The following is a 25773-nucleotide window of genomic DNA, read 5'->3' as shown; positions in this document are numbered from 1 at the left end:
GGCATTCACCACCACACCCAGTTTATGCAGTGCTTGGGATTAATCAAACTCAGCCCTTTGTGCATGCTGGACAAACACTCTACCCACTGAGCTGCATCCCAGCCCAGTTACTGAATTCTTCATCTGTTAAATTAGTGCTCACAGGAGCCATGGCTTCCCTGTGTATGGGTGTGTGCATAAGTGTGTACAAAAACGTAATAGTGTGTTTGCATCTATGCAGGTACGCACAAATATACCCGTGTGTTTGTGGGTCGGGGAAATGGAGCACCTGAGACCAAGGCACACACACCATCACCCAGGACGGCAGTTTCTAAGTCGTTAATTTTTATTTTGAAAGATTTGTCAAGCTCTTCACGTCTTTGTGAGAGTTTGCATGATTAATGAGAAGCAGCTTTTTCATGAAATGCTTGGAGGTGGTGAACAAATTCTTAGCCTGTGAAATCCGACCATTCCATTGACTTGGAAGTTTCTCTTGATTAGTCGATGGTTACCAGAGGGGTAGGGGTGGGGAGCATGCTAAAAACTGTATGACAGTCATCTAGATGTGACAATCAAAGCAATTCCCCAGCTTCACTTTCTCTACAGTACAACTTCCTTTGTCTTCCTCTTGAGTCTCCCTTTCCTGAAACAGCCTCCCAGTGCCTGGAGCTCCCAGGAAGAAGCCTGAAAGCCCATAATTAGAACAGGAGAATCCTGTGAGATGCTCTGGTCCACCCATAGTCCCATGGCTTGCCAAAATTTGAACCAACAGCCAAACATGGAAAGAAACTGCCTGAAGAGTGGAGGAAATAGTGAGATCTTGGGCTGCTGGGAGTCTGCACATGTGTATCACAGCTCTGGAATATTCTCTCAGTCGTTGACCTAGGCTACCATAACTATCTGGGTTCTGACTGGTGGACCTTCAGGCCTCAGAAGACCTTTGCCCAGATTTGTATCCTATATCTGCCACTTCCCTTTACCCACTCCAAACCACCAGGGGAAGACCCCAGGGAGCCCACACCCCAAAATGAAATCAGCACAGAGTCTGAAAGGGAGAGTGTTAGAGTCGAGTGGAACATAGAAATAAAAGCTAAAGATACCTCACGCTTGTGTGGGGAAAGCTCGTGCGACTCCATCTCCAACACAGCCAGTGAGACACTGGTTGGTACAGGGGACAAAGGAGCTGTGGATGGGCCACGCCCCAGAGTCAAGTTATGTGGGAAAAATGCCATGACTTAGGTTATAGTATCCTTTTTTTTTTTCTTTTAGCACCGTTAATGTATTCAGTTAAATCTATGTTAGCACCTTATCCCCAGGCAGAATGGCCAACCATCCAAACATTTTAAATGAGGGGGAAATGTAAGGGGGGACATCGGAGGAAGAGAATCCAGGACTGCAGAGGGAGGTGTGGACTTAGATCACCAGGTCCTTGTTGATGTCCTCTGCAAAGGAAGAAGATGTGGAGTTAAAATAAGGCTCTGCCACGAGAAAGCAGAAGGGGTCTGGTTGGGAAGAGGAAGGGGGACAGTTAGAGTGGGAGCAAGAAGGGGTAATGAGCCACGAAGATGATCAAAATACGCTATGTAGATATATTAAAATGTCATAATGAAAACCATCATTGTGTGTAATCACTACACGCTAATAAAACAGAGAGGCCTAGTGTGCACCCTAGGGTCTGTTGGATTCCCTCCCATCTCAGGACCAGGGGCCAGTGACCAGTCAAGGTCACTGAGAAGAGTGTGAGTGGGACCTTGATCTCCCTGACTCTAGCCTGTTTCTGTCTCTTGCACTGGCTGCCAAGTTGCACTTCCTGCTTCCTCTCCCCAGGCAGCTATCTCCCAAAATAGCACTTATATGGAGTGAGGACCAATGTTTGCCGTCCAGGAAAGAGATCTTCAGGGTACAGACAAAGAGAGCAGAGCTGAGTTAAACGGGCAAAGGAAACAGACACGATAGACAAACACCAGACAGAGCCACCAGAGGGGAAGTGACAACATCCCATCCCTCAGGGGTACTTCTTGGCCCTGAGCCCCAACACTTACGCTCCTTGATGCCAAAGCAGCCGGCCCACTCGTCCAAGGCAATGTACTTGTCGTTGTCTAAGTCACAGGTCTCGAAGAAGCGTGTGGTGCAGTGCTCCATAGGGATGAGGGGAGCACGCAGTGGGGCCAGCTCAGTGTGGGACAGGTACCTGGTAGGGAAGAGTGGGGAAGGGTGTGAGCATGGGAGGCCCCACAACCCAATAAGGGAAGCCAGTGGTAGGAGTCCAGGGCTGGGATCCTGGCTTTACCCACAGTTTGCCATGGACCTACAGTGGGACCTACAGTGACCTATCACCCCACTCTGAGCTTCAGTTTCCTACTCCATCTGACAAGGGGAGTCTCGGTGGCTTCACTGTAAGGGTCACTTGGCTGAGGAGTGGGGACATAGAAACAATATATTCAGCACCCCAGTTATGGTAAGTCAAAACCTAGTGGGATCACACTATAGATTTTCATTGTTCATATAGCAGTATACATACTCAGGTGCCCACAAAAGGCTCTAAAAGGAGGCCCATCAGTCTTGTCATAGGCTGGATTGTAGCTCAGCAGTAGAGCATCTGCCTAGGATGCCCCATTGAGACTCCACCAGTAAAGGGTTGGGGGACACGGCTCAGTCTGTAGAGTATTGGACTGGAATCCTCTGGCGGTGGCTGAGCCAGGACTGGCTGGGCAGTGTAATGGGAAGGGCACATGACCTTCTCCCATCCTTTGTGTATCATGCAACAAACAAAGAACTGCACGCCTGCAGGATTGCCCTCTCGAGTCCCTCCCACTGTCCTCCCTGCTGGACTCCAGGGCATGACCTTTTCTTTCTTTTCTTTTCTTCAGAATCCCAATTAATTGTTCTTAGAACACTATTACCCACAAGGGACTTCAGGGGACACCATGACTCCAATGTTCTTCACAGCCTCCTCCTGTTTACAAGACACATCTCAGAGAATCTGAACCAGCCAGGATCTACCTTCACTATTCTGTGAGAAAACAGGCTCCGGCAGCAGCAAGGCCACCAACAACTCTGACCAAGAGGAGACTGAAGCATTTTCCCAGCCATCCAGCCCCAGCAATCCATCTAGAACTTTCTCTAGGCCACTTGGCTCATGGGATCTGGATGTCCCCTAGGACTCTCCCCTTCATACCCCCGTGTCACTCAGTTGGATCCCAGCCACCGCAAGAGCTTGGGAGAGGAACAGTTGAGAGCTTCCCAGAGCCTAGGAGAGCCAGGCACTGGGGGTGGGGGCGGGGGAGAACGGTCCACCAGCACGGTGGGCAGTGTCCTGGAGCATAGCTGGACACAGAGCAAGCATTGAACACTGCACAGAGAAGCCTTCCTGGCCTGGTATTTCTCTCAGACATGCCAGCAGGGTGGCCCTGCCTGTCTCCTGGAGTGGCCACCTGTTTCTAATATTCAAAGCAAAGAGCAGAACGGCTCCAGGAAGGATCAAATAAGTTGTCTCTTTGGGAGCTAAACAGGGCCTCTTACTCTCTTAGCTGCAAAAAGGAGCTGTGGTGTGTGTGTGTGTGTGTGTGTGTGTGTGTGTCACAGTGGCAGCTCATATACTGCTCTTTTAACTCCCTGCAGTCTCCTTAATGCCCAGGTCACCGCCCAAGTCAAGAACTTTTAATAGGAAAGCCATTGACTGAAATTTTTAGGAACTTCTGGGCCAGGTGGGTTTCCTGGAGCTAAACCTCAGGCTGGATCTGGGACAGGGCCATTGGGATGGCTTCCCTATTTTGCTGAAGGACCACGAGCAACCACAAATGAGGCATGAGCAAGGCTGCTGTGCCTTGGCCCTGGGTCGCATTGGAGTCTGTTCCTGGACGCTCTCTCTCTCTCTCTGCACACATGGGTCCACTGCAACTGCCTTCACAGGTGCAGGAACCATTCCATGCACTGATGAATCCTGCTTCTGATGTTAGAGGGTCTCAGGACTTTCTTCCTCCCGAGCCTTTCACCTTTCCTCAGGATGCTTGTTCCATTCTCTCTAACCCTAAGCGGACCTTGGAATCTTGGAACAATGAGGAACAACAAAGGTTACTGAGGGGCCTCATTGACTCATCTAGTACCCCTACCAACCAGCCCAGGCCAGAGCTGAGCCTATGGTCCTGAGGACCCTGAATCTTACCCATCACTGGGGTGCTGGTCCAGCTGGCCAAACTGCCAATGGACAGGGAAGATGTACATGTTGTAATTCTTCTCAAAGTCTCGGGCCAGCAGCTCCACAGGGTGATCTCCAGCCTCCAGGCGCTTCTCATTCTCATGGATCTTCTTCACCTGTAGGTGTGGAATCAGGTGACCAAGGGTCCAAGCCCCCTCCCATCTGTGACAAGAGGCCATATTCCACAGTGAGAGAAAGAGAGAGACACTGGTGGGAGCCAGTAGCTTGTCCATAGATGGGGAAGCCATAGTACCACCTGCCTCATCCACCACTGCCTAAAGAGGCTTAAGAAGAGGCTGAGAAATCAACATGAGGTCTCTTCCATGGGGCTTAATATGCCCACTGAAGGCTTGTTGACTCAGATGGACAAGGGATAACTAGGGTTATGCTTTATATCTGTCTGCTACAGATAGTATCAGCGCCTCCAAAGGCAGCTGGAAGTTTGTGTCCTGGAATCCAGGGTGAAGCACCCTGCAAAGCAGGGCATAGGCCACCTTGGGGCCTGGTTTTAGGAAATAGCCCTAGATCTCCATCAGCAGGGTTCAGAGAAGTCAATAGCAGGCACACTGGTCCAGGCTGGGAGGAGGCCACTTACCCGAAGTTTCTGCTTCTCAGTGAGGAGGTTGTTGCCTTCATCTCTCTCATACAAGGTGACCAGGACATTTTTGAGCCAGTCACGCATGCGCAGAGGGAACTCAGTCAGCTCAGAATCCAGGCAGGCAGGAATGACTAGGGCACAGAGGACAGGATTAGCCAACCTGAACCTGCCAGAGGGCAGACATACTACCTGGCTACTCTCCTTGTCCTACCCCGCAGGCACTTAACTGGGCAACCTTGGCCATGGTACCTTTGTCCCTCTGAGCCAGACCCTTCACAACTTGATAAGTAAAGAAGACTGTATAGGAAAGCTCAAGGGCCTTGCTGCTTGCCAGCTTGCCCCTGACATAATGAGGCACAATGTAGTGAGATATCCACCCCGCCCACACCTGTTGCACTGACCACACCCATTGGGGGGTGTGGGAACAGGTGTGGACATGACCTGTGGGGTCTAGGTTTGGGGTCTGGGACCCCAGCTTGCTCTCTTACTTCCTGGTCAGGAGACAGAGAGCATCCAGGGGGCATCCTTGGAGCGGGAACCTGTGGAGGTCATGTTTCTGGTGTAAGTGATTTCTTCACGAATAAACATCAATCAGCCTATATCGTGTCCCAGAATCTTATTTCCCACTAAATATTTTGGTGTCAGAAGTAGGATAAAGGATTGTCATGGGGCCTGAGGAATTAGGTTTCACCCAAGTGGCAGGGCATGTGTGCACGGTGCGCAAGAGCACACCACCACCCCAGGTGCTCTTGAATCTCTCTAGGTGATAGGTAGGGTATGATCTCAACAACAGAAGGCCAAACCCTGGAAGGTATTTGAAACAACCTCATTGGACTTAGCAGTGGGCAAGAGAAGGTGCTTGCTTGCAGCCAGAGTATATGAATATCATCAGCTTGCATCCAGTTGGAATAGATACCTGGGGCATCTGGTGCGTGTTCTTCCATAGCTTTGAATCCAAAGAATACCCCTTTGAGACTAGGACCACTGCCATCTGGGAGTGGAAAGCCCCACATGGAGCTAGACTGGGGAGGTGAGTGGCCTCGGAGGCAGGAGCATCCGCTTGTTCAGGGCTCCCTAGAACATGCCTCACCTCACAGCTCAAGCCTCCCTACCAACTTCCTCCACCCTATCTTCTCTGAAGCTCTCTAATCTATGCCTTTTCTTCCACAGCCCAGCCCCATCATTAAGAGATCAGGGCTAACTATTGGAATAGTTGTTTCCTCAGGCAGGGGTGGGGCTCTCCTTCATTTGAGCTTGGTTCATTTTGGCTTGCAGACCTGGGGATGGGATCTAGGTCCTTGTACACACCAGACAATCACTCTACCACCTAGCTATAGTCCCAGCCTATGGGGTGGGATGTTCCCTATGTAGAACATGCTGTAGATACACAGCTTATGGTGTCTCATAGGTAGTGAGTGTGGCTTGGGGGACTCAGATGATAGGGAAACCCCAGAGCTAACAGAATTTGCAGCTTGGGGGCTGGAGAGATGGCTCAGTGGTTAAGAGCACTAACTGCTCTTCCAGGGGTCCTGAGTTCAATTCCCAGTAACCACATGGTGTCTTTAAACCATCTCTAATGGGATCTGATGCCCTCTTCTGGAATGTATAAAGACAAAGAATTCAAAGCTTGGGTCACGGACAATGGGTCGGTCAGAGCTCCTAACATCCTTCTTCAAAATCCCTAGGCTTCTAGAAAAGGACAAGGACTATGATGGAATAGGTCCACTCACAAGTCATATATGCATGTGCACATGTGTGGAGGTCAGAGGTCAACCTGAAATATCACACCTCAGGAGCCATCTGACTTATTTTTTAAGCATGAGCTCTCGTTGGCCTGGTGATCATTGATTAGGCTAGGAGGACTGGCCTATGAACCCCAGGGATCCTCCAGGCTCCACCTCCCCAGTCCTGGGAGTACAAGTGTGTGCTACCACACCTAGCCTTTTTACATAGGTTCTAAGGGTGGAACTTGGTCCTTATGCAGTGAGCACTCTATCCACTGAGCCATCTCCCCCCCCCCCCCTTCCAGGCACACCCTATTTGAAAAGCATTTAAATCAAAAGACATTTAAAATGTCCCTCAGGCCCGGCCCAGGTCAAACACTGTTTTTGTTATACCAAATTGAAGCAGGAAGAATTTGAGTTAGCCTTATGAAAGTCAGCCTTGTCTGGCGGTGAGTTTGAGACCAGCCTTGGTCTACAAAGCAAATTCCAGGACAGCCAAGGCTACACAGAGGAACCCTGCCTTGAAAAAAAACAAAGCAAAACAAAAAGAAAAGGAAAGAAATCACATCCTCAAGCTCCTCTAAAACATGCTGCTTTGACAGCTGTTTCTTCCCGGGAGATAAGATGGCCCGAATTCAGAGAGAGGATGAAATTTACCCAAGATCACAGAGCAGCCATCAGTGAGAACAGAGCTGTTCCCTGCAAAGGAGGCCAGAAGGTGGGAGGACACTCACATTTGCATGGCCCAATGTAGTCCAAGTGGAGCTTGTGACCCTTCTTGGTGCCCTCCAGGGTGCATTTGGTAGCAAAGAAGTGGCAGGAGGAGTCGAAGGTCTTGTTGTCATTGCTGCACACCTGTGGGCCAAGCACAGGGCACCTCTCCTTCATTTCCAAAGCTCGATCTGGTATCCCTGACCTTTCCCATTTCAGAGATGGGGACATGGGAACCCAAACAATGAATAATAACAGCCAAGTTCTCTCTCTCTCTCTCTCTCACACACACACAGGAATTAGAGATTGGGGAACAGAAGCCCACTGTGGTGGTTTGAAAGAAAATGGCCCACATAGGCCCAGAGGGAGTGGCACTATCAGGAGGTATAGCCTTGTTGGAGGAAGTGGTCCTTGGGGCAGGCTTTGAGGTCTCAGATGCTCAAGCCACACCCTATGGGACAGTTTCTTCCCTCTGTCTGTGAATCAATATGTAGAACTCTCAGCTCCTGCAGCACCATGTCTGCCTGCACACCACCATGCTTCCCACTGTGATAATGGACTAACCCTCTGAAACTGTAAGCCAGCCCCAATTAAGTGTTTTCCTTTATAAGAGTTGCTGTGGTCATGGTATCTTTTCACAGCAATGAGACACTGACTAAGACTCTAGATCCCGTTGTTCCACCATATGAGAGCTATGGGTGATTCTGGAGCAGAAGCACATCCAAGTCAAGGCCAAGACATGAAAGTTTCTTCAAGGACAGCGAAGAGATAGGGCTGTGGAAGACATTCACACATGGACAAGAATGGACAAGAGTACATAGCAAGCCAGGAGCCATTATCCTTTTGAAAGACACAGTGGGGTAGGTGAGATGACTCAAAGAGTAAGCCAGGCAAGCCAGGCATGGTGGCAACACCTTTAATTCCAGTACTCAGGAGGTGGAGGCAGGTGGATCTTTGTAAGTTGTGAGATCAAGTCCAGCCTAGTCCATAAAGAGTTCCAGGACAGCCAGGGCTCATACAGAAACCCTGTGTCAAGAAAACAAAAACAAAAATTTGCCACCAAACTTACTGAATTGAATTTGATCCCGAGGTCCACATGGCAGAAGAAAAGAACACAGACCATGATGTACGCAGATGTGGCATATACACAAACACAAACAAATGAAGGAAGAAAGGAAGAAAGGAAGGAAGGAAGGAAGGAAAGAAAGGAAAGGAAAGGAAAGGAAAGGAAAGGAAAGGAAAGGAAGATTGCATCAAAAGCTGGCCATGGCCTTGGGCCTGGAGCTCAGCTGATGACCATTCCCTAGTTGACAAGGATGTTCACTGAACATAAGCTACTTGCAGAGGATGCTTTAGGCAGAGTACCCATGCTTTCAGTGGGAATTTAGAATTGGTCCACACTCAGCTATGGGGCCAGTCCCTGGTGAAAACATTTTTGCAGTGCTGGAGTTGAATAGATTGCACATGTTAGGTAGGTGTCTACCACTGATTTAAAGCCTTATTCCTTCATTCTTTTATTTATTTTTATTTTTACATTTGTTTTTTATTTGTTTATTTTTGGTTTTTTGAGACAGGGTTTCTCTGTGTAACAGCCCTGGGATGTCCTAGAACTCACTCTGTAAACCAGGCTGGCCTTGAATTCACCTGCCTCTACCTCTCAAATTCTGAGATTAAAGGCATGTACCAACCTGGCTACCTGGCATCCTTTAACAAATGCACAGCAGCTCTAGCTCAGGATTCTTTCTCCCTTTTCAATCATGAGGAGACTAAGACTTAGAGATGCTCAGCATCTTAGCTAAGATCTCACAGCCATCAAGTGATGGAGATGAGATTGACAGTCAACCTTCAAGCAGACCCTGGACCCCCATCTATGGGAACAAAGCTTTGCTAACTACAGAGAATGCATTATAGGGCTAGTGAGATGGCTTAACAAGGTGCCTGTCACCAAGTCCTCTGACCTCTACATGCATGATACACACACTCATACACACATTATAAATAAAATGTAAAAAATATAAATAAATTATAAACAAGAGGACATTCCATCTGAGATTATGTAGCACTTAGTGATCATGTTCAACACAGAGCCTGGAGCCTGGTGGTACAAGTAAATTCTTTTGAATTCTCATCAGCAGCTAGAAGGGTGGGGCCAAGGAGGCTCTCGACTATGACTCAGCTCCACTTTCCTGTTGTGACTGGTCCTAGGGAGAGGACTTCTGAGAATGGAGTTCCACTGCTAGGTCCCCCATGCTCACAATTTTTTTTTTTTTTTTAGCACACAGTGCTTTGTAGAAACCAGGTCTCTGCTCGTACCTTCTCAAACTCGCCAATGGGAGCAGGGCAGCTGGTGGGGTCCTGGCACACACACATGGGGGTGTTGCTCTCGTCCAGCTCACACACCTTGCCGTGTTTGCAGTGGTGATTCTGGCAGGGGTCTGGAGAACAGAACATAGTGTCAGCTCACCAGGATGGCACATCCCCCCCGACACCACAGGTGGGAGTTTGGGATTGAAAGTTTTGGCTATACTGGACTCCCAACAGTAGAGCTTTGGACATCCCCAAGCCCCTGTGCTCAACCATGGAGTTTAGGGGAGCAGCTGGCTCAGTCTGGGGATTAGAGACTCAGTTCAAGGCCTGGACCTCAGTCTGGGACTCAGAAACCTGGGGTGCATGTGAATCCCCCAATAAACAAACTAGATTCTCAGCTCTCTGCTGAGCAACCACAGTGTAGCATTTCTGGATCCAAAGCACTGTCTAGAATGACTTGGAAGACTGAGCTGTTGTCATGGATTCAGTGAGCTCTGAGGTCCAAAGGAATAGAAGCAGGTGTCCACAAAGGAAAAGGAAGAACCCAGGCCCACAGTAGACAATGAGCCCAGCTATGACAGGAAACAATGGCTGGGCATGAAAGAGGAAAAGGACATGACTCAAGATGCTGTATCCAGCCCTTGCTTCCCCAGCTCTCTCCAAACACCCTTAGCTGTCCCCTCAAGGAAGCTGAAGTGGGTGCTGGGGACTTGAACTCAGGTTTTCATGCTTGTGCAGCCAGTGTTCTTACCCACTGAGCCATTTCCCTGAGGCTTCTATCTTCCACTGCTTTGTTAGGATATGGAAGCCCTTGTTTGAATCTCTACTTCCAAAGTCCATGTCCTTGATCCATTAGACACATATGCCTCAGTCAGAGGGCTGAAGCCTGGGGCCCTGAGCCTGCCTCTCTCTCTCTCTCTCTCTCTCTCTCTCTCTCTCTCTCTCTCTCTCTCTGTCTCTCTCTCTCTCTCTCTCTCTCTGTCTGTCTCTCTCTCTCTCTCTCCCCAAGGCATTAGAACTTACATCCTACAGGCCCTGCTTCCTTGGGCCAGAAATTGAATGAACTAGTTAGCTTTTTCAGATGGGTTCCTGGGAGGAGCTAGAGTCCTGCTTAGGCCCTAGGGGAATCTTGGTGACCAGATGTGAGTATGACCTTTGTGGGAATGTGACACCCAACTGTGGAGTTTCCTCTGCCCTTTACAGCTTGGATGGCCTGGCTATAAATAGATCTATCGCAGATTCTCCTGGCCTGAGGATTCCCAGCTGTCCCTCCACAGCTACCAGGGCCCCACAATGCATCCCCTTGGTCAGAAAACTTCCTGTACCTTGTCCTTGGGCCTCCACATAGGCAAGGCCAATCCAGAAGCGCCAAGTGACAGGGAAGAGACTTACTTTCAGCCATCACCTCCTCCACGGTTTCCTCAGCACCATCTTCAAACTCTCCCATTTCCACCTGGACTGGGTTGGCACCCACGGGTACCTGGCATGGATGACAAAGAATGAGGTCAGGGGTCCCCACACCACCCCAGACCTGGGAGAGACTTGCAGAAAAGGAAGAGGGGTGCACATAAGCTTCAGAAACCCCACAAGAGAGTGTGAGGGACACACAAGAGAAAAGGCTGGGCCCAGATCACAGTGCAAACGCTAAGGTGGAGAATTTAGTGGAATCCTATTAGCTTGTTCAATTGACTATTCTATATTAAATATGTCTAGAGCCCTGAAATTCCATTAAGGTAAATCAGAGGCCTCCAAGATGTTAGTGCAAAAGGCATACCAAGCTCTCTTTGCCTGCCAGGCCCAACTCAGTGGGTCCCTTTGTTTCACACTAGGGGAGACTGTGGGTAATAAGAGAAGAAACATGAAACCTAAACATTTCTGAATCCTTCCAACCTCAGGGCTCAACTGAAGGTTTGGGGAAAAGTCAGGAGTGTCTGGGGATACTCAGGTTAATATCTGTGTCCTGTGTGCACACAAGGGGAGGTTGCATGTCCCTTTCCAGTGAAGAGCCCCACTGCACTTGTCTGGATGGACCAAGGAAGGCATCAGGCAGAAGGGGGTCAGGGGTGGGGTCACCACCACCACACCACACACGTACCCCTGTCTCCTCTGCCACGGTTTCCTCTGCCACAGTTTCCTCCGCCACTATTTCCTCAGGGGCTTCGGTCTGCTGCTGCAAAGGAAAACAGAGTTCAGAGAGTCAGTCAAGGCCAATGCCAGCTTCCTCTCTGAAGTGTCACTGGCTGGGAACACAAGCCTAGGAACATTGAGGTCTCAGGCTGGAGCACACAGTACAACTCATTCTCCTTCATTCCTTCCTTTTAAAAAAATGTCATTACATTTATTTTATTTGTATTATGAGCTGAATGTGTGGGACAGAGTGAGCACCCACGCCACAGTAAGATAACTTGTGGGAGTCGGTTCTCCCTTTCTACCATGTGGGTCCTGGGGATCGAACTGAGTTTGTCAGGCTTGGCTGCTGAGTCATCTCACTAGCCCCTCTTTATTTCTTTTCTTTTTTTTTTTTTTTAAAGTATATTATACTTCATGTATTCATGTATCCCCAGGAATATGCCAATATTCTCTGTATCATTCCAATTTTAGTCAGTCTACTGCTAAAGCAAGCCCTCATTTCATTATTTCGTTTCATTTGGACAGGATCTTACTTCAGAGACCAGGCTGGCCTTGAACTTGCCAATTATGTTTCAACCTTCCAAGAGCTTGAGCTACCATGCTTGGCTTTTATATATTTTCCACCAAACCATCTAGCCCATCCATTATTTTACTGACAGGAGTACTTCTGAAAGTCAAATCTCAATGCAGACTGAAAACAAAAGAGATAAGATGGGGAAACTGAGGCCCTGACAGAATGAACACCCTCTGGGGCTTCATTTTATTGTTATTAGAAAATTCCCTCCCAACATTTCAGACTCCAGGACGGATAGGTGGTGGTGACACAAAACTTTGTCTACAATCACTTCCACAATTAAAGGCAATCTCACCAAGGCTTCAGTCAAAATCTGCCTATTGGATGAGTTTGGCCAGACGCTGCCATCTGACCCCTAGTGAAGAGAGCAGGCAATGCTGGAGGAAGAAGCTGTTCCTAGCCAGGCGCGGTGGCACACATAACCTTACTATTGGGAGTTGGAGGCAAACCATATATAGTAAGACCCTGGAAGGGGTAGGGGCCAGAACCTCATTTGGCCAGACTGGCTCTCTTGGAATATGTTTCTTTTTTGTTTCATCTTCCTTTTCATCCAGCACATTCCTTTAAGTTGGAGTCATGGTCATTTCTGGTTCATTCCATGACAACCTCTCCCTCTCCCAAGAAGCCTGCCTAGTTCCTGTCTTTCTCTAAGATCTGGTTGAGGTTCTCTCTTCCCAGTCCTCCATCAGCCTCTAATCATGATCTCTATCCTCAACTTCTCTACCCAACCCCCCCCCCCACAATTCAGTTGGAGTCAGTTACTTATAATCAAATAGTTCCATGGACTCAGAAGCCAACCTGTTCCTTTCCCAGGGCCTAGATAGATCCTTCCCCAGCTCCCTTTCCACCAACAAGCCTTCATCCCTGCTGTTGATGCCCTCAGAGAAGAGGCCAGTTCCTGCTAAAGGGAACCTGAACTACTGTGCAAGCTCTGACCTATGGGTTACAGAGAGCTCTCTTATTTGGAACCTTTACCCAATAGTTCCCTCCCATTATTTCTCCTAACCTTGCTGACTTAAGAAAAAGACTTACATATTTTAAAAAATTCTTTTAGATTTCTTTATTTTATTTTATGTGTATGAGTATGTTGCCTGCATGTATATCTGTATACCATATCCAGGCCTGGTACCCACAAGAGGTCAGAAGAGGGCATCAGAGCCCCTGGTTGTAAACCACCATATGGGTGCCGGGATTGAACTCAGATCCTCTGCAAGTGCTCTTAACCACTGCACCATCTCTCTAGTCCCCCCACACACACACACACACCACCTTTTTTTAAAAGGCAGGATCTCATGTAGCCCAGGCCACCCTCAAACTCACTATATAGCTGAAGATGACCTTAAACCCCAGATCCTCCTACCTCTACCTCCCAAATGCTAGAATTATAGGTGTGTGTTGTAAGGCTGGGTTTATGTGATGATGGGGACTGAACTCAGGGCTTCGTGCATGAATGCTAAACAAACACCTTACCAACTGAGCCACATCCCAGCCCAACGGTCTCCTTGAGCAACCAGAGCAGGTTCAGAAGCTGAAGAAAGTGGAATGAGTTAGGACTCAGACAGCATCTTTGGGTACTTACAGGGGCTGCCAAGGCCCTCCCGGCCAGGCAAAGGAGAAAGAAGATCCAGGCCCTCATGGTGCTGGGAGCCCTGCAGGAAGGAGAGAACATGGGTCAGCAAGAGAAACTTCTTCTTGAGGTCCTGACTTTAACCAAGACTGTGGTAACTTCTTGGCAGTGAAAAGGAAGCCTCATTTTACAGCTAAGATGCCCTTTGTACCTCCAACACCCATTGTCCAACTTCTTAATGCAAAAAGCAGACATGGCTTGGGGCCTCCAAGGGAAAATACGCAGCTGCAATGAATGGAATTGGTTTGTTTGCTTCCTGGCTCTTCCCACCTCCCAGTTTCCTTCTATTGAGGATAAAGGTACAGAGTTTTCTATTTACGGTCATGAGATGAAGTCTCCATTCTAAGTACGTTGATTTCCCTTTTTGAAGAGACTGAACAAAGAAGATAGGCTAAAAGGTCATGTTTGGGCTCTTTGATCCCTCTTCTTTTAAGACTGTCCCCCCCTATTCCTCAAGCTCTCTCTTCTGCACACCTCCCTCCTCTCCCCCTCCCTTTAACTTCCTCTTTCCCTTCCTTTCTTCTTCCCCTATACACTCCCTCCTCTGCAATGGGAGAAGTCAATGGGAATCAGAGACAATGAGATACACTTGGAAACAAAGCCCACTGCCCTGAGGTGGTAGAAACCTGAGGTTGCATTGTCTCCATTCTGTCCAGAGGGACAGCATTCTTTGGATTCTCCAGGGAAATCACCCAGCGGTGTCCCTGTGTTAAGCTAAGATCTAGAAAGTCCCCCATCACTGATCTGACACAGCTTTCCAAATGCTAAATTCTGAACTCTCATACTCAAGCCTAGAAGGGACCTTGGAGCAGACTTCAGCTGATGACTCAGGGACCTGTGACTGGGACATCTGAGTCGTTGGGCTAACCAGATGCACTTCTGATACCAAATGGTTCTAGAAAGTTCTTCCTAAATCAGCCTCCCTCGAGCTTGCGGTTTATTCTTTCTCTTTGTACAGACACACAAAGAAAGCCTGCTCCCTCTGCCCCTCAAGGGCTTTCAAAGGAACAATAGCCATACCTTCCTTATCTGGTTACCCAAGAGTTCCCTATCAGCCTCACCAATCCTAGCTTCTTCTAAGACATTTTTATTGGCAAATCTCGGTGCTGGGAGATGCCTTGGCAGCATGGACAGAGCTACTAAGGTCGTATGATGCCCAGGGTTCTCACTGTACCTCAATATTTTCTCTATGTATGGGTTAAATTCTTTGTTATCTCTAAACCTTGACTCCCCAATTGTCAACAGAGAGGGTTAGAGGAGGTAAACTTTGAGATGATGAACGCAGTCTTTAAAATGCTTACAATAATGGAAGGTTGGGAGTGTAGTAGAGGAGCGGAGCATAAGCTTAGCTTTCAGTCCCTGACACCAAACAAACACAAGGAAAGCTGGTCTTGGCATAGCCCCTCCTCTAGTATCTACCTTCTTCCCTTGAATAATAGTATTTGGGGTGTGGTGGGGTCCAGATTCCCAAACACCTTTGAGCTGAGGGTGTAGCACAGCAGTATAGTGCTTGGCTAGCATGCACAAGGCCCTAAGCTCAATCTACAGCGCCACGGAACTATTCAGATGGGACCCGAGTAGCAGAACAGGCAGAGGAGGAATAGACCATAGTCCTGTGCTAAACTTGAGCTGGAAAGGGCCTCACCCCCTACTTCATGGTGTGGGTATAAAGTAAAACTACAAAGAAGTCAATGAATTGATTTGGACGCTTGTTATTGCTTCAGGATGGCTCTGCCTGGCAGAAGGGTCTAGCCTTCCTTTTCTAGTCAGTTTCTGGAACATTCTTTCCCCTCTCACAGTTGTTCACTTGTTTCCCTTCTTGCTTCTCCATTTGGAAAACATGAGTTCAGCATCCTCTGCGTGTGGCTTTGGGCAGATGGAACAGGAGAGAGGCATCAATGAGGGACTTGTCTAAGGTTGTTTCAAATGGAAAGATCAAAGGGGCTGGCAGCTAGAGCTCACACATCACCCAGTTCAGGCTTCAACAGCAGAGAAGTCAAATCACTGAAGGGGTAGCCAGGCTAGGACTAGACATGTCATAAGTTTCAGGTTAGAGACAGTCCTGAGTCTGGGTGCCTTGTCTGTGCAGAAGGAGGAGGGGATCTCGGGACCCCGAGACTGTCCTGCCTCCATCATCCTGCACCCTCACTCTGCCCTGTTTCAGGACCTAACTTCTGGAATGCTTCATGGCCATAAGCCCAGAGGCTGGGTGAGGGTGGGGAGAAAAACGACATATAAACCCTCACATCTTAGTTCCGCCTGGTGCTACTTCGCCAACCGGAGTCCTTTTCTCTAGATGTTAGGGTAAGTAGATGGGGCACCCCTTAACTATCCTGAATGAAAAGATACATCCCCTGCTTGCCCATGAGACACATCTCTGAGGTTCTATAATATAGAGGCTGGGCTCCACCTTTCAAAGCTAGCTGGAGGCATAACAGTCACCCCAGCCAGGTCAGGTCACTGTAGTCAGTATGAGGCAGCCATGACTTTCTACTCTCAAACCTAGGTCCAGCATGCTGGGAAACATACGAATACCTTCAGGCTTCACAAGCCAGCTTTCCAAGGCTGGCCAAAGCAGGTCTTTCTGCCCAATAGGAAGACCCATGCCCTAGTCAGCAACCCAGCACATGAGTGACAGGTATCAGCATGGTCTCTCAATTCTTTGCGATGTTTCCCTTGGCAGCCACCTGCTCCTGGGATAGTCATCAGGATGATGCCCATTTGGGCCAAACTGGCCTAAGATGTAGACAGGAAAAATGCCCTGGGCAGAGGAGGAAGTGAAAGTATATTACCCTTGGCTTGGTGACCACCACATGCAGACATCCCTGGACGGCACCCTGGCACCCCTCCCCCTGCTCCGTACATTGAGTCCCTTCTTTTGCCTTTATTTGTTCTGGAGAGAGCCGACCACTCAGCCTGGGCTGCCAGCAGGACCTGAAGCAGAGGTCACTTGTCTAAGCTCCTCAGATGGAAGAGTTGAGATGGAAAAGTACAGCCAGCCCCCAGCTCACTTCCCTTCACACCTAAAGGGGCTCCTGCGAGCAGTTCCCTGTGGACATGGAGATAGATGCCACTGAGCATAAGCCCAGGAGCAACCTTGGAACTGTGGGCTTTTAGATAGTGTGGCTCATAACCACAGACTCAGAATACTTCCTAAGGGCCTCAGGGAGCGAGGCTGGCCTTGAACTTGATCTGTAGCCAAAGATCTCAATGCCAGATCCTCCCACCTCTACCTCCCAAACACTGGGATTACAGGCCTGAATCACCACACCCAGTTTGGTTGATTTGGGGTTTTTGGTGTGAGGGGACTGTTTTGTTTTTTGAGACAAGGTCTCACTATGTAGCCAAAGCTGGCCTCAAATTTGTCATCTTCCTGCTTTTGCTTCCTGAGTGTTGGGCACCACCAGGCCAGGCCCCAGGGGTTTCTGAACCTTGAAATACTGCCAGTATGAAGACCTTGTTAAGAAAGCCTGCTCCAGAAGAGCCCAGGGCCTTTGCTGGACAATGTGACTATGTTTATGCATGAAATTAAAAATAAACGAGAACAACAAAAAAAAAAGAACAAAATAAATAAATAAATAAATAAATAAATAAATAAATAAACGAGAACAGGGATTTGGAGAGGGGGAACTCAGCTAATAAAGTGTTTGCTATGGCAAGCATGAGGACCTGAGTTCAAGTCCCCAGTATTCATGTAAAAGCCCAGCATGGCAGCACATACCTGTAACTCCAGCACTAGGGAGAGGCAGAAACAGGAGGAATCTGGGGCTTGCTGACTAGCCAGGCCAGCTGAATCAGCAAGATAAAGGCCAATGTGAGAACCTATCTCAAAAACAAAGTGGCTGGAGCTGAGGATCAACAGCTGAGGCTGACCTCTGGCATCCACAAACACGTACACACAAGAGCACACACCCATACACACAGACAGGGGGTGGGAAGGAAGAGAGAGAGGGAGAGAGAAGTCAGTATAATAGGAGTGGAATTGGGGTCTGAGGTAACTGCAAACTCCAACACCCTAAGCCACCTTGAAATAGCTTTAGGTTCCCCTAGAAACAGCCAGGCACCTTTGGGCAAGGAAGACCCTAACGTCTTTGTCTGTTTTGAGCTCCTGAGTTAGCTCAGCAGATTTTGGAATGCTCCCTCTCCTCACTTGCACCAGATTCCTTGGTTTTATTTCTGTTTCACGTTGGAAGGGATAAAGTTTTGGGAAACAGTTAGGGCATTACAGATGTTAAAACCTAGAATTGGTTTTGGGCGGCTCAGAGGAGGCTCCAGAGTTTGTGGCTGGACACAGCCCTGCTGAAATTCCAGTCTCCTAAAATGCCACGTTTCACTTTGTCTAGACCAAGCTGGAGGAGTTCCTGCTGCCTCTGCACCCTCCAGACCATGTGACTGGGTCCTGCTGGCAGCCCAGGCTGAGTTTTCAACTCTCTCCAGAACAAATAAAGGCAAAAGGAAGGGACTCAATGTACAGCCATCCCTGTTGCATCAGGGGTGACCACAAATGGAGGGGATAAGAAACATCTAAGTATCCAAGATGTAACATCTGGAAAGAACTAAGGGATTTCAAAGACAGCGGATAAGTAGCATACCAACCTCCCCATACCCCTCTTGTGTATGTGGCAGACATTACTAATCAATCAGATAATCTTTTCCCCTCTAAGTCTGGAGTGGCATAAGAATTTTGATAGCTACTGTTAGTAGCTTACCACTGTGGGACACATGATAGCTCTTTATCATGCCTCTACTTTTAGACAAATAACTCACTGCTTAGAGAAAGAGAGAAAACAACCCACTCAAATTCCTAGGGCAAAGTGGTTTCTGAGGCAAAAATTCAGAAATATCTAAACTTTTTTGTGATTGTTTTGTTCCGCTGAAGTCTGAGATCCTAATACCATAAGTAATACACAATGATCTAAAGACATCCTTTAACCCGGGATTTTATGTCCAGTTCCTGGAAGGATCAAGTCACTATCTCTACTCATGGCTTCCCTAGTAGATTTCTCTGGGCTAGCAGGCAAACACATCCCTGGCCAAGGTGGGCAGGCTTCTGTTAAATCACCATTTGCTGGCCCTGGCTCTGACCCTGTGCAACTCAGATGTCCCAGGAGTCATAAGAGAGGCGGAAGGAGCAGGGATTCATCCACACGCTACACTATAGGGGAAAGGTAGCTTCCTCAATCCCCAGAGATGGCTAGAAGCTGATGCCAGCCTCCCCTTCTAAGTTAAAGGCTAAGGAGGAACCAGTGGAAAGCAACTAAGAAACATTTGTTGGGCCTTGGGCCTAATGACCAAGTCACTTGGGCTGGGGCAGGCCTCTGTAGGCCAACAAAAGAAGGGAGGGATTACTGTTAATTATGTATTATGCATGATTTAGGGACTACAGAGCATGGTCAGCTCCAAACTGACCAGAACCTGACAAAGTTCCAAAGATCTGGAGGCTGGACTCAGCCACCAACCTGTTGTATAATCTCAAGTGAGTTACTTTCCCTTTGAGTTTCAACTGTAGTATCTTAGAAATAAATGGGGGACTTGTGTGCCTCTGTGTGTGTGTGTGCACGTGTGTGCGCACGCACTTGTGTGTGTGAGGGGGAGAGGGAAGAAGGGAGAGAGGTGTCTTCATGACTGACAGTCTATTTGACAATATGTGTGTTTGCATCCTTGATTGTGTATCTATAATAGGTGACAAATGGCCTGACTTGGCATCTATTATTAGGTGAGGATCATGGTTTTTCGTACTCACAGGATACATCTGGGTAGGGGCATGGTAGCTGGAGAACTGACTCAGCCATTACAAAGACTTGCTGCTCTACCAAAGACCCATGCTCATTTCCCAGTACCCATATCAGGCAGCTCACAGCCACTTGTAACTCTGGACCTGGGAATTTAGGTGCTCCCTCCTGGCCTCTGAAGGCACCCATGAGCATTGTGCTTATACACACCCATATGGACATACATATATTCACACAAATAAAAAGTATTTTCTTAAAGACGTACTTAGAGAATTTCTCTCTGTGTATGAGGTGTATGTATGTGAGAGCGTGCGTGCATACGTGTGTGTAAGTGAGGATATCACTCAGGAAGAAGAATGTGAGGGTGTGGCTGCATTCTGCACTTATTTTTAGCCAATAAAGTCAGTGTCTACATGTTTAAACTCTGTGCCCCATGTGTTCACCTGTTTATCTCCCCAGACTAATCCTTTGCCTCACAGCCTCTGCTATTTAAATTAAAGCTTCTTCTTCTTCTTCTTCTTCTTCTTCTTCTTCTTCTTCTTCTTCTTCTTCTTCTTCTTCTTCTTCTTCTCTCTCTCTCCCCCTCTCTCTCTTCCCCCCCTCTTTATTTTTCAAGACAGGGTTTCTCTGTGTAGGCCTGGCTGTCCCAGAACTTGCTCTATAGACCAAGCTGGCTTCAAACTCACGGAGATCCATCTGCCTCTGTTTCCCAAGTGCTGATATTAAAAGCATGCACCATCCCTGTCTGGCTAAAGCTTATTTTCAACATGGAAAGCTGCAGCTGGAAATGAAAAGCCCAGCTGTGCACTGTGCATATGATCTGCAGAGTGCGGGTACCACAGGAGCCTTCTTTCCTGTTTGTCTCCTAATAGGAGACAGGAAAGGAGGCTGCTATTAAACATGCAGGGCGATGTTCCTTCCGAGGCAATCAGGGCCTGGGAATGGGTTCAGGGGATATGCAGCTTAGGTTGTCCACACCTGACATATTGGGAAACTACGGCTAAGATAGGTAGCATCTTTCCCAACGTCTCCATTGAATTAAAACCCGTACTTTTGACCAATATCCTTCCTTTTTTTTTCTTTCTTTTTTTTTGGGGGGGGCGGGGTGGTTTGAGACAGGGTTTCTCTGTATTGCTTTGAACCCTGTACTGGAACTAGCTCTGTAGATCAGGCTGGCCTCAAGCTCACAGAGATCCTCCTGCCTCTGCCTCCCGAGTGCTGGGATCAACGGCATATACCACCAACACCAGGCTGTCTTTCTTTTTTTCCTGTGTGCAATGTGTACATGTAGTGTGTGTGTGTGTGTGTGTGTGTGTGTGTGTGTGTGTGTGTGTGTGTGTGTAGGCCAGAGCTCAGTGTCTTCCTCAACTGTTCTTCACCTTTTGCTTTGCTGAGATAGAATCTCTCTACGAAACCCCAACTAGCCTGGAACTCATTTATATAGACCAGGCTGGCCACTACCTCACAGAGATCCTGCCTCTGACTCCTTTGCGCCGAGATTAGAGGCTGTTGCTACCATGCCCACCTACTTCATATTTTTGAGTCTCATTATCCTGAAGCTAATGAGTCAGCTAGGCAGGCCAGCCAGGGAGTTCTAGGAATCTACTTGTCTCTGCCTCCCCAGTGTTGGGATTACAGACAGGCATCCATCACACCTGGCTCCCTATGTAGGGACTGAGGATCAACACTCAGGCTTACCCAGCAAGCACTTCAGACTGAGTCCTGGTCTCAGCCCAGATCGCCAGACTTTCTGTAGTGGAGGACGCACTGCTCTTGGGAAGTTAACAAGATAACTCCGAAATTGAAATGAATTTAAACTATGTATTTTTAAATATGCCTGTCAGTGCTATTACTAAGATGTCCAAATGATGGGGCTGCCAGAAGAAACGGGGCTCCGATTCATCCTATCTGTGCTAAAAATCTGCCAGCTAGGAGAGAGCGAGATCTGCAAAGCGCCTCCCCTCGCGAGCATTATCCCCTTCCATCCAGTACCCTCTCCTAGGGGCTGCTGTTACTGCCCAAAACAGGGAGGAAGCCAGAGCTCAGGAAGAAGACAGATTAGTTCAAGGTCAAACAACACCTCTGAGCACAGACTCGACACCTGTGTCCAGCAATGGGCCGCTCTAGAGGCTTATCACACTCCTGGGGGCCCTGGGACGTGGGAGAAGGGGACAGGGCCACAAATCTGCTGTCACCCTTGATTTGGGGCGGGGATAGGGTAGGATGGTGGTGCCGAGGGGGACTGGAACCTGATGGTCCCTGAACGTTCCCAGAGTCCCCTCCCATGCAGTAGGCAGAGACCCTAATGGGGGGGGGGGGGAAGGTTACCGTGGCAACTCGCATTCCTCTCCCAGTGAGTCACCGGGGAGAAGAGCCTCTTGGTGGGTGGGGCTTGGAGAAAGTTTCAAAAGCTGACTCCTCAGCGCCTTCCCCTCCTCCCTCCCCTCCCCCCCTCCCCCCCAGAGCGGGCCTGTCGATGTGGCAGCTGATGGCTGAGTTAACTCTCTCCTCCCCCAACCACTCCTCTCTGGCTTAATCCTTGGCAAATACAAATTTGTTTCAATTCTCTGCATCACACCCTTGCACCATTCTGGAGGTCTGGTGTCTGTTTGGAAAGATCTTAAACCTGAAAACTGTGGACACCCATCATCTCTTACACACACACACACACACACATCACTACAATATGCACACATTTTTCAGGAACTTCCAGAGGCGCCCTAAAGCTATTCAGAGTCTAGTTTATAGGCTCAGTAAGTGATCTGGCTTGGAAAGTCTTATGGAAATTCAGTTACTCCAAGGACTAACCCTCTTCCTTAGGACAGGAAGGCTAAACCCAAGGGAGATGCCTTTGGGAGATCATCCACAAACTGTACCTAAATCTTGCCACTCCTCCACTACCTGCACAGATCGTTCAAGAAACTTAACCTAGAGGGCTGCCAGGGGAGACACTTCTCCCCACCGGTATGCTGTCTCTGGGGAAGATGCCTGACGCTTGCTCCCTGTGGATGAGACTTATCTCGGCCACCTTGGGTTTGTCACACACAGGAAGTAGTTCACAGAACACCTTGGAGCAGAAGAGCATCCCACAGGTTGGTTCAAGTCGGGGTGGGTTCAGCAGTGTGGTCTTGAAAGATGTCCTGCAGCCCAAATCCCCCATATGTCTTCCTCCAATCACCTCATTCCCTGTGTCTGGATTGTATCGATTGTTGGTTTTCTAAGATGTCTAGATACAGTAAAAGCAACTGTTGGTGGGTCCCTGTGATAACCAGCTCTCAGAATTAGGGTGGGAACAATGGCAATCCCAGGCTGGTAGAGACAATAACATTGCAGGCTGACTGAAGCCACTGGGTGATGTGGGGGTGGACAGAGACTCCAGGGACCTGAGCCTTCTCAGAGGAACCTATTGAAGGGAATGCATCCTCTTTGCTATTCACAGATGGATTTATCTTTCTTGCAAAGTCCCAACTGTGCTCTGACCCAGACCTCACTGTCTGTTCTCCTGGAATAGGGAGCCAGACCCAGCAGGATGGTAGCCAGACTCTCTCCGGTTGTGATGGCAAATGAGGATCAGATTCCCAGAAAAGGAGACAGCTGCCACCAAGGATGACAGAGGACAAAGTAGCAGCCTCTGCCACCGGAGAACACACAGAAAGTGCTTCCCGCAAAATCAAGGCTATTTTCTACGGAGCTACAGAGACAGCAAGTCTCCCGTGAGTGAGCAACAGGCTTCCAGCCTGCGCCCTGAAGGGAAGCCTCCTTTCAGCTTACCTCCTAGCCCACACCCCAACCAGGCTAGTCGAGGGTGAAAGGGCAGAGGGACTAATGCAGCTTACAGAAGGATAGGGGCTGGCAGGGTGGTGCATACCTCGGCGCAGGCAGGCAGGCAGGCGGCAGAAAAGTTCTGGCGGTCTGAAGGGCTGCAGGAATGTGGAGGGGTTTAGAGGCAAGCAGCAGGAAGCCACTTGGAGCTCTGGGCAGGGTCTGTCTCACCCTCCGCCTCCACCCAAAGGCCCTCCTCCTCTTCTGTCTCCTCCTTCCCCTGGCCTCCTCCTTCTCCCCAGAACCAAAGTTAACTGTCTTTTCTTTCTTCCTTCTTTGCCTTGTGGTAGGCTGTGCTACCCAGACACCCTGGCCCCACCTGCCTCATCTGTTCTGGGGCTGCTGCCTAAACAGACATGAGGGTCAGGGCTGGAACAGCCGCAGGAGTCACCTAGAACAGCCGCAGTGTTGTTCAGATCGAGGCCAGCTGAGGCCCCAGGCCTAAAGTATCCAAGACATTACCCAAGAGTTGCAGAGGAACAGCTAAATCCAGCTTTATAGCCAGCTAGTGAACTTGAGTGAACCCTCCTGTGGACTTAGGCGATGTGGAGAAGGGCAAGGCAATTGGAGGAGTGGGAGTTGTGACAAAAACAAGCACAGACTTTTCTCAGTGCCAATAAAACAAGCCGCCACTGGTGGTGACATTGGCGGTGAAGTGAGGTCTTGGTCTAAAAAGTCCCCTCTAGCTCTAGTAGCACCAACCACAGAAATGAAGGAGTGGAACTTAGCTGGGAAGCTGGCATCATCAGTGCCTGATAAACACAGGGAGCAATAATATTGATAGATTAGAAACAATAGCCAGGGTTGGTGGGGAAACCATCGTTAACATAGCAGGCCTTCCTTTGAGTGTTGTGTTTGGACAAGGTCTCGTGTGACCTAGGCTGATCATTCATTCACCATGTAGCTGAGGATAACTGTGAACTTCTGATCTCCCCGACTCTATTTCCTGGATGCCAAGAATAAAGGTGTGTACCATCATGGCTAGTTTAAGTTTATATGGTATTGGGAATTGAATCCAGGGATTAATGCATGCTAGGTAAGTACTCAACCAATTAAGCTGAATTTCCAGTCTGACTTAGATGTTAAGAGACCATTTTAATAACAAAGACACAGACTCACGCAGGGCAAACAGCTTCTACATAACACCTGACCAGAAGTGGTCCAAGAAAGCTGAGTCTATCATTTCAGCCCAGTTCTTCTTCTGGTAGCATGAACTGCACCATCCATGTGGCAGCTCTTGACTGAGCACGTTGTGTCTGCCTACTTCAGGAGGTTCAAGCATGGATGTTGCAGGAGCTTTGGGTGTGGCTAAAAGGATGTAGCTCATGCACAGAACCACATCCTCGGTGATGCAGACCCTAAGGCTTCTCCCAGAGGGTCAGACTGGCAGAACCTTCCTGAAAGTGTAGATATTGAAGCGTTGGATCTAGATAATGTGGAGTTGGAGAAGGCAGAAAATAGTCTAAGGATAAACTTCTACACCCCAGGGCCCCTGCCTTTCTTGCCATGTCCTCACTTGCCACACTCCTCCTGGCCCACTTGGGCCAGCAAAGCAGCTTGCCCTCAGTGCATCGGGTACTACAAAACTATCCCTATCCCTGGTTCTTTGGTCCTCACTCTTTTCTCTGCAAGACATCTCTCTACGTGATTTTCCCAAGCCTGGACCTTTCTCATCCTTCAGATCTCTATTCTAATGTCACCTCCTTAAAGAGGCCCTTCTTGGCCACTCAACTGTCTCCTTGCCTCTCTCACAGAAGGGTAGATACCCTTAACATAATTTCCCTTCCTTTTCATATCTGCCATCATGCACACCCCCTTCTCTTGACAGCAGTCCAGGACAACAGGCACCTCATGCTTTTGTCAGTCCGAAGGGTTTCAGTTAGCTAGTTTGTTTTTGTTTTTAAGATTTATTTATTCTGTATATAGTGTTCAACCTACATGTATGCTTGGATGCCAGAAGAGGCCACCAGATCTCATTATAGATGGTTATGGTCACCATCTATCAGGACCTCTGAAAGACCAAGCAGTTAAGTGCTCTTAACCTCTGAGCCATCTCTCCAGCCCACTGGTTTTGTTTTGTTTTTAGTAAATGAATAGCATTCCACTATCCCACCTGAAAAAAAAAACCCAAAACAAACAAACAAACAAAAAACCAGAAGGGAGTCTTTTCTTGATGTTCAAGGTTCTAGCCTGGCACTTTTTTTTCCCCCTTAGAGAAGAACCATGGCTTCCTTCAGGTTCTCCAATGGGCCTGTGAAGACTCTTAAGAAGACCTTTTGACATATAAGACCTCAAGCCCTCTCCCTGACCCAACAGCCAGGAGCTTTAGGCCACCAAATTTAGGTTGCCAGTAGACTCCCAGACATCTGAT

The 25773-nt window shown here is 48.5% G+C and overlaps 1 protein-coding gene and 1 pseudogene across 3 annotated transcripts; both read right to left on the bottom strand.

The window, feature by feature from the left end:
- Positions 1-303: 303 nt before the first annotated feature.
- Positions 304-23539, bottom strand: Sparc (secreted protein acidic and cysteine rich). 3 transcript variants are annotated; one of them, XM_051180639.1, is made up of 10 exons: positions 23449-23539; positions 13801-13870; positions 11613-11687; positions 10910-10997; positions 9524-9645; positions 7234-7354; positions 4773-4906; positions 4145-4293; positions 2022-2170; positions 304-1421 (listed from the first exon to the last, which is right to left on the bottom strand). In XM_051180639.1, the coding sequence occupies exons 2-10, from the start codon at positions 13855-13857 to the stop codon at positions 1393-1395; spliced, it is 924 nt and encodes a 307-aa protein (XP_051036596.1). In that variant the 5' UTR covers positions 13858-13870; positions 23449-23539; the 3' UTR covers positions 304-1392. The 3 variants fall into 3 exon arrangements, with proteins under 3 accessions (XP_051036596.1, XP_051036599.1, XP_051036598.1); XM_051180642.1 differs by having other exon boundaries at positions 11613-11681; XM_051180641.1 differs by having other exon boundaries at positions 11613-11684; positions 23449-23536.
- LOC127219929 (uncharacterized) lies at positions 12044-12138 on the bottom strand (annotated as a pseudogene).
- Positions 23540-25773: the final 2234 nt, after the last annotated feature.

The sequence above is a fragment of the Phodopus roborovskii genome, unplaced genomic scaffold (genome assembly GCF_943737965.1).
Source record: "Phodopus roborovskii unplaced genomic scaffold, PHOROB, whole genome shotgun sequence".
Taxonomy (NCBI): domain Eukaryota; kingdom Metazoa; phylum Chordata; class Mammalia; order Rodentia; family Cricetidae; genus Phodopus; species Phodopus roborovskii.
This window is presented reverse-complemented; position numbering and strand designations above follow the sequence as displayed.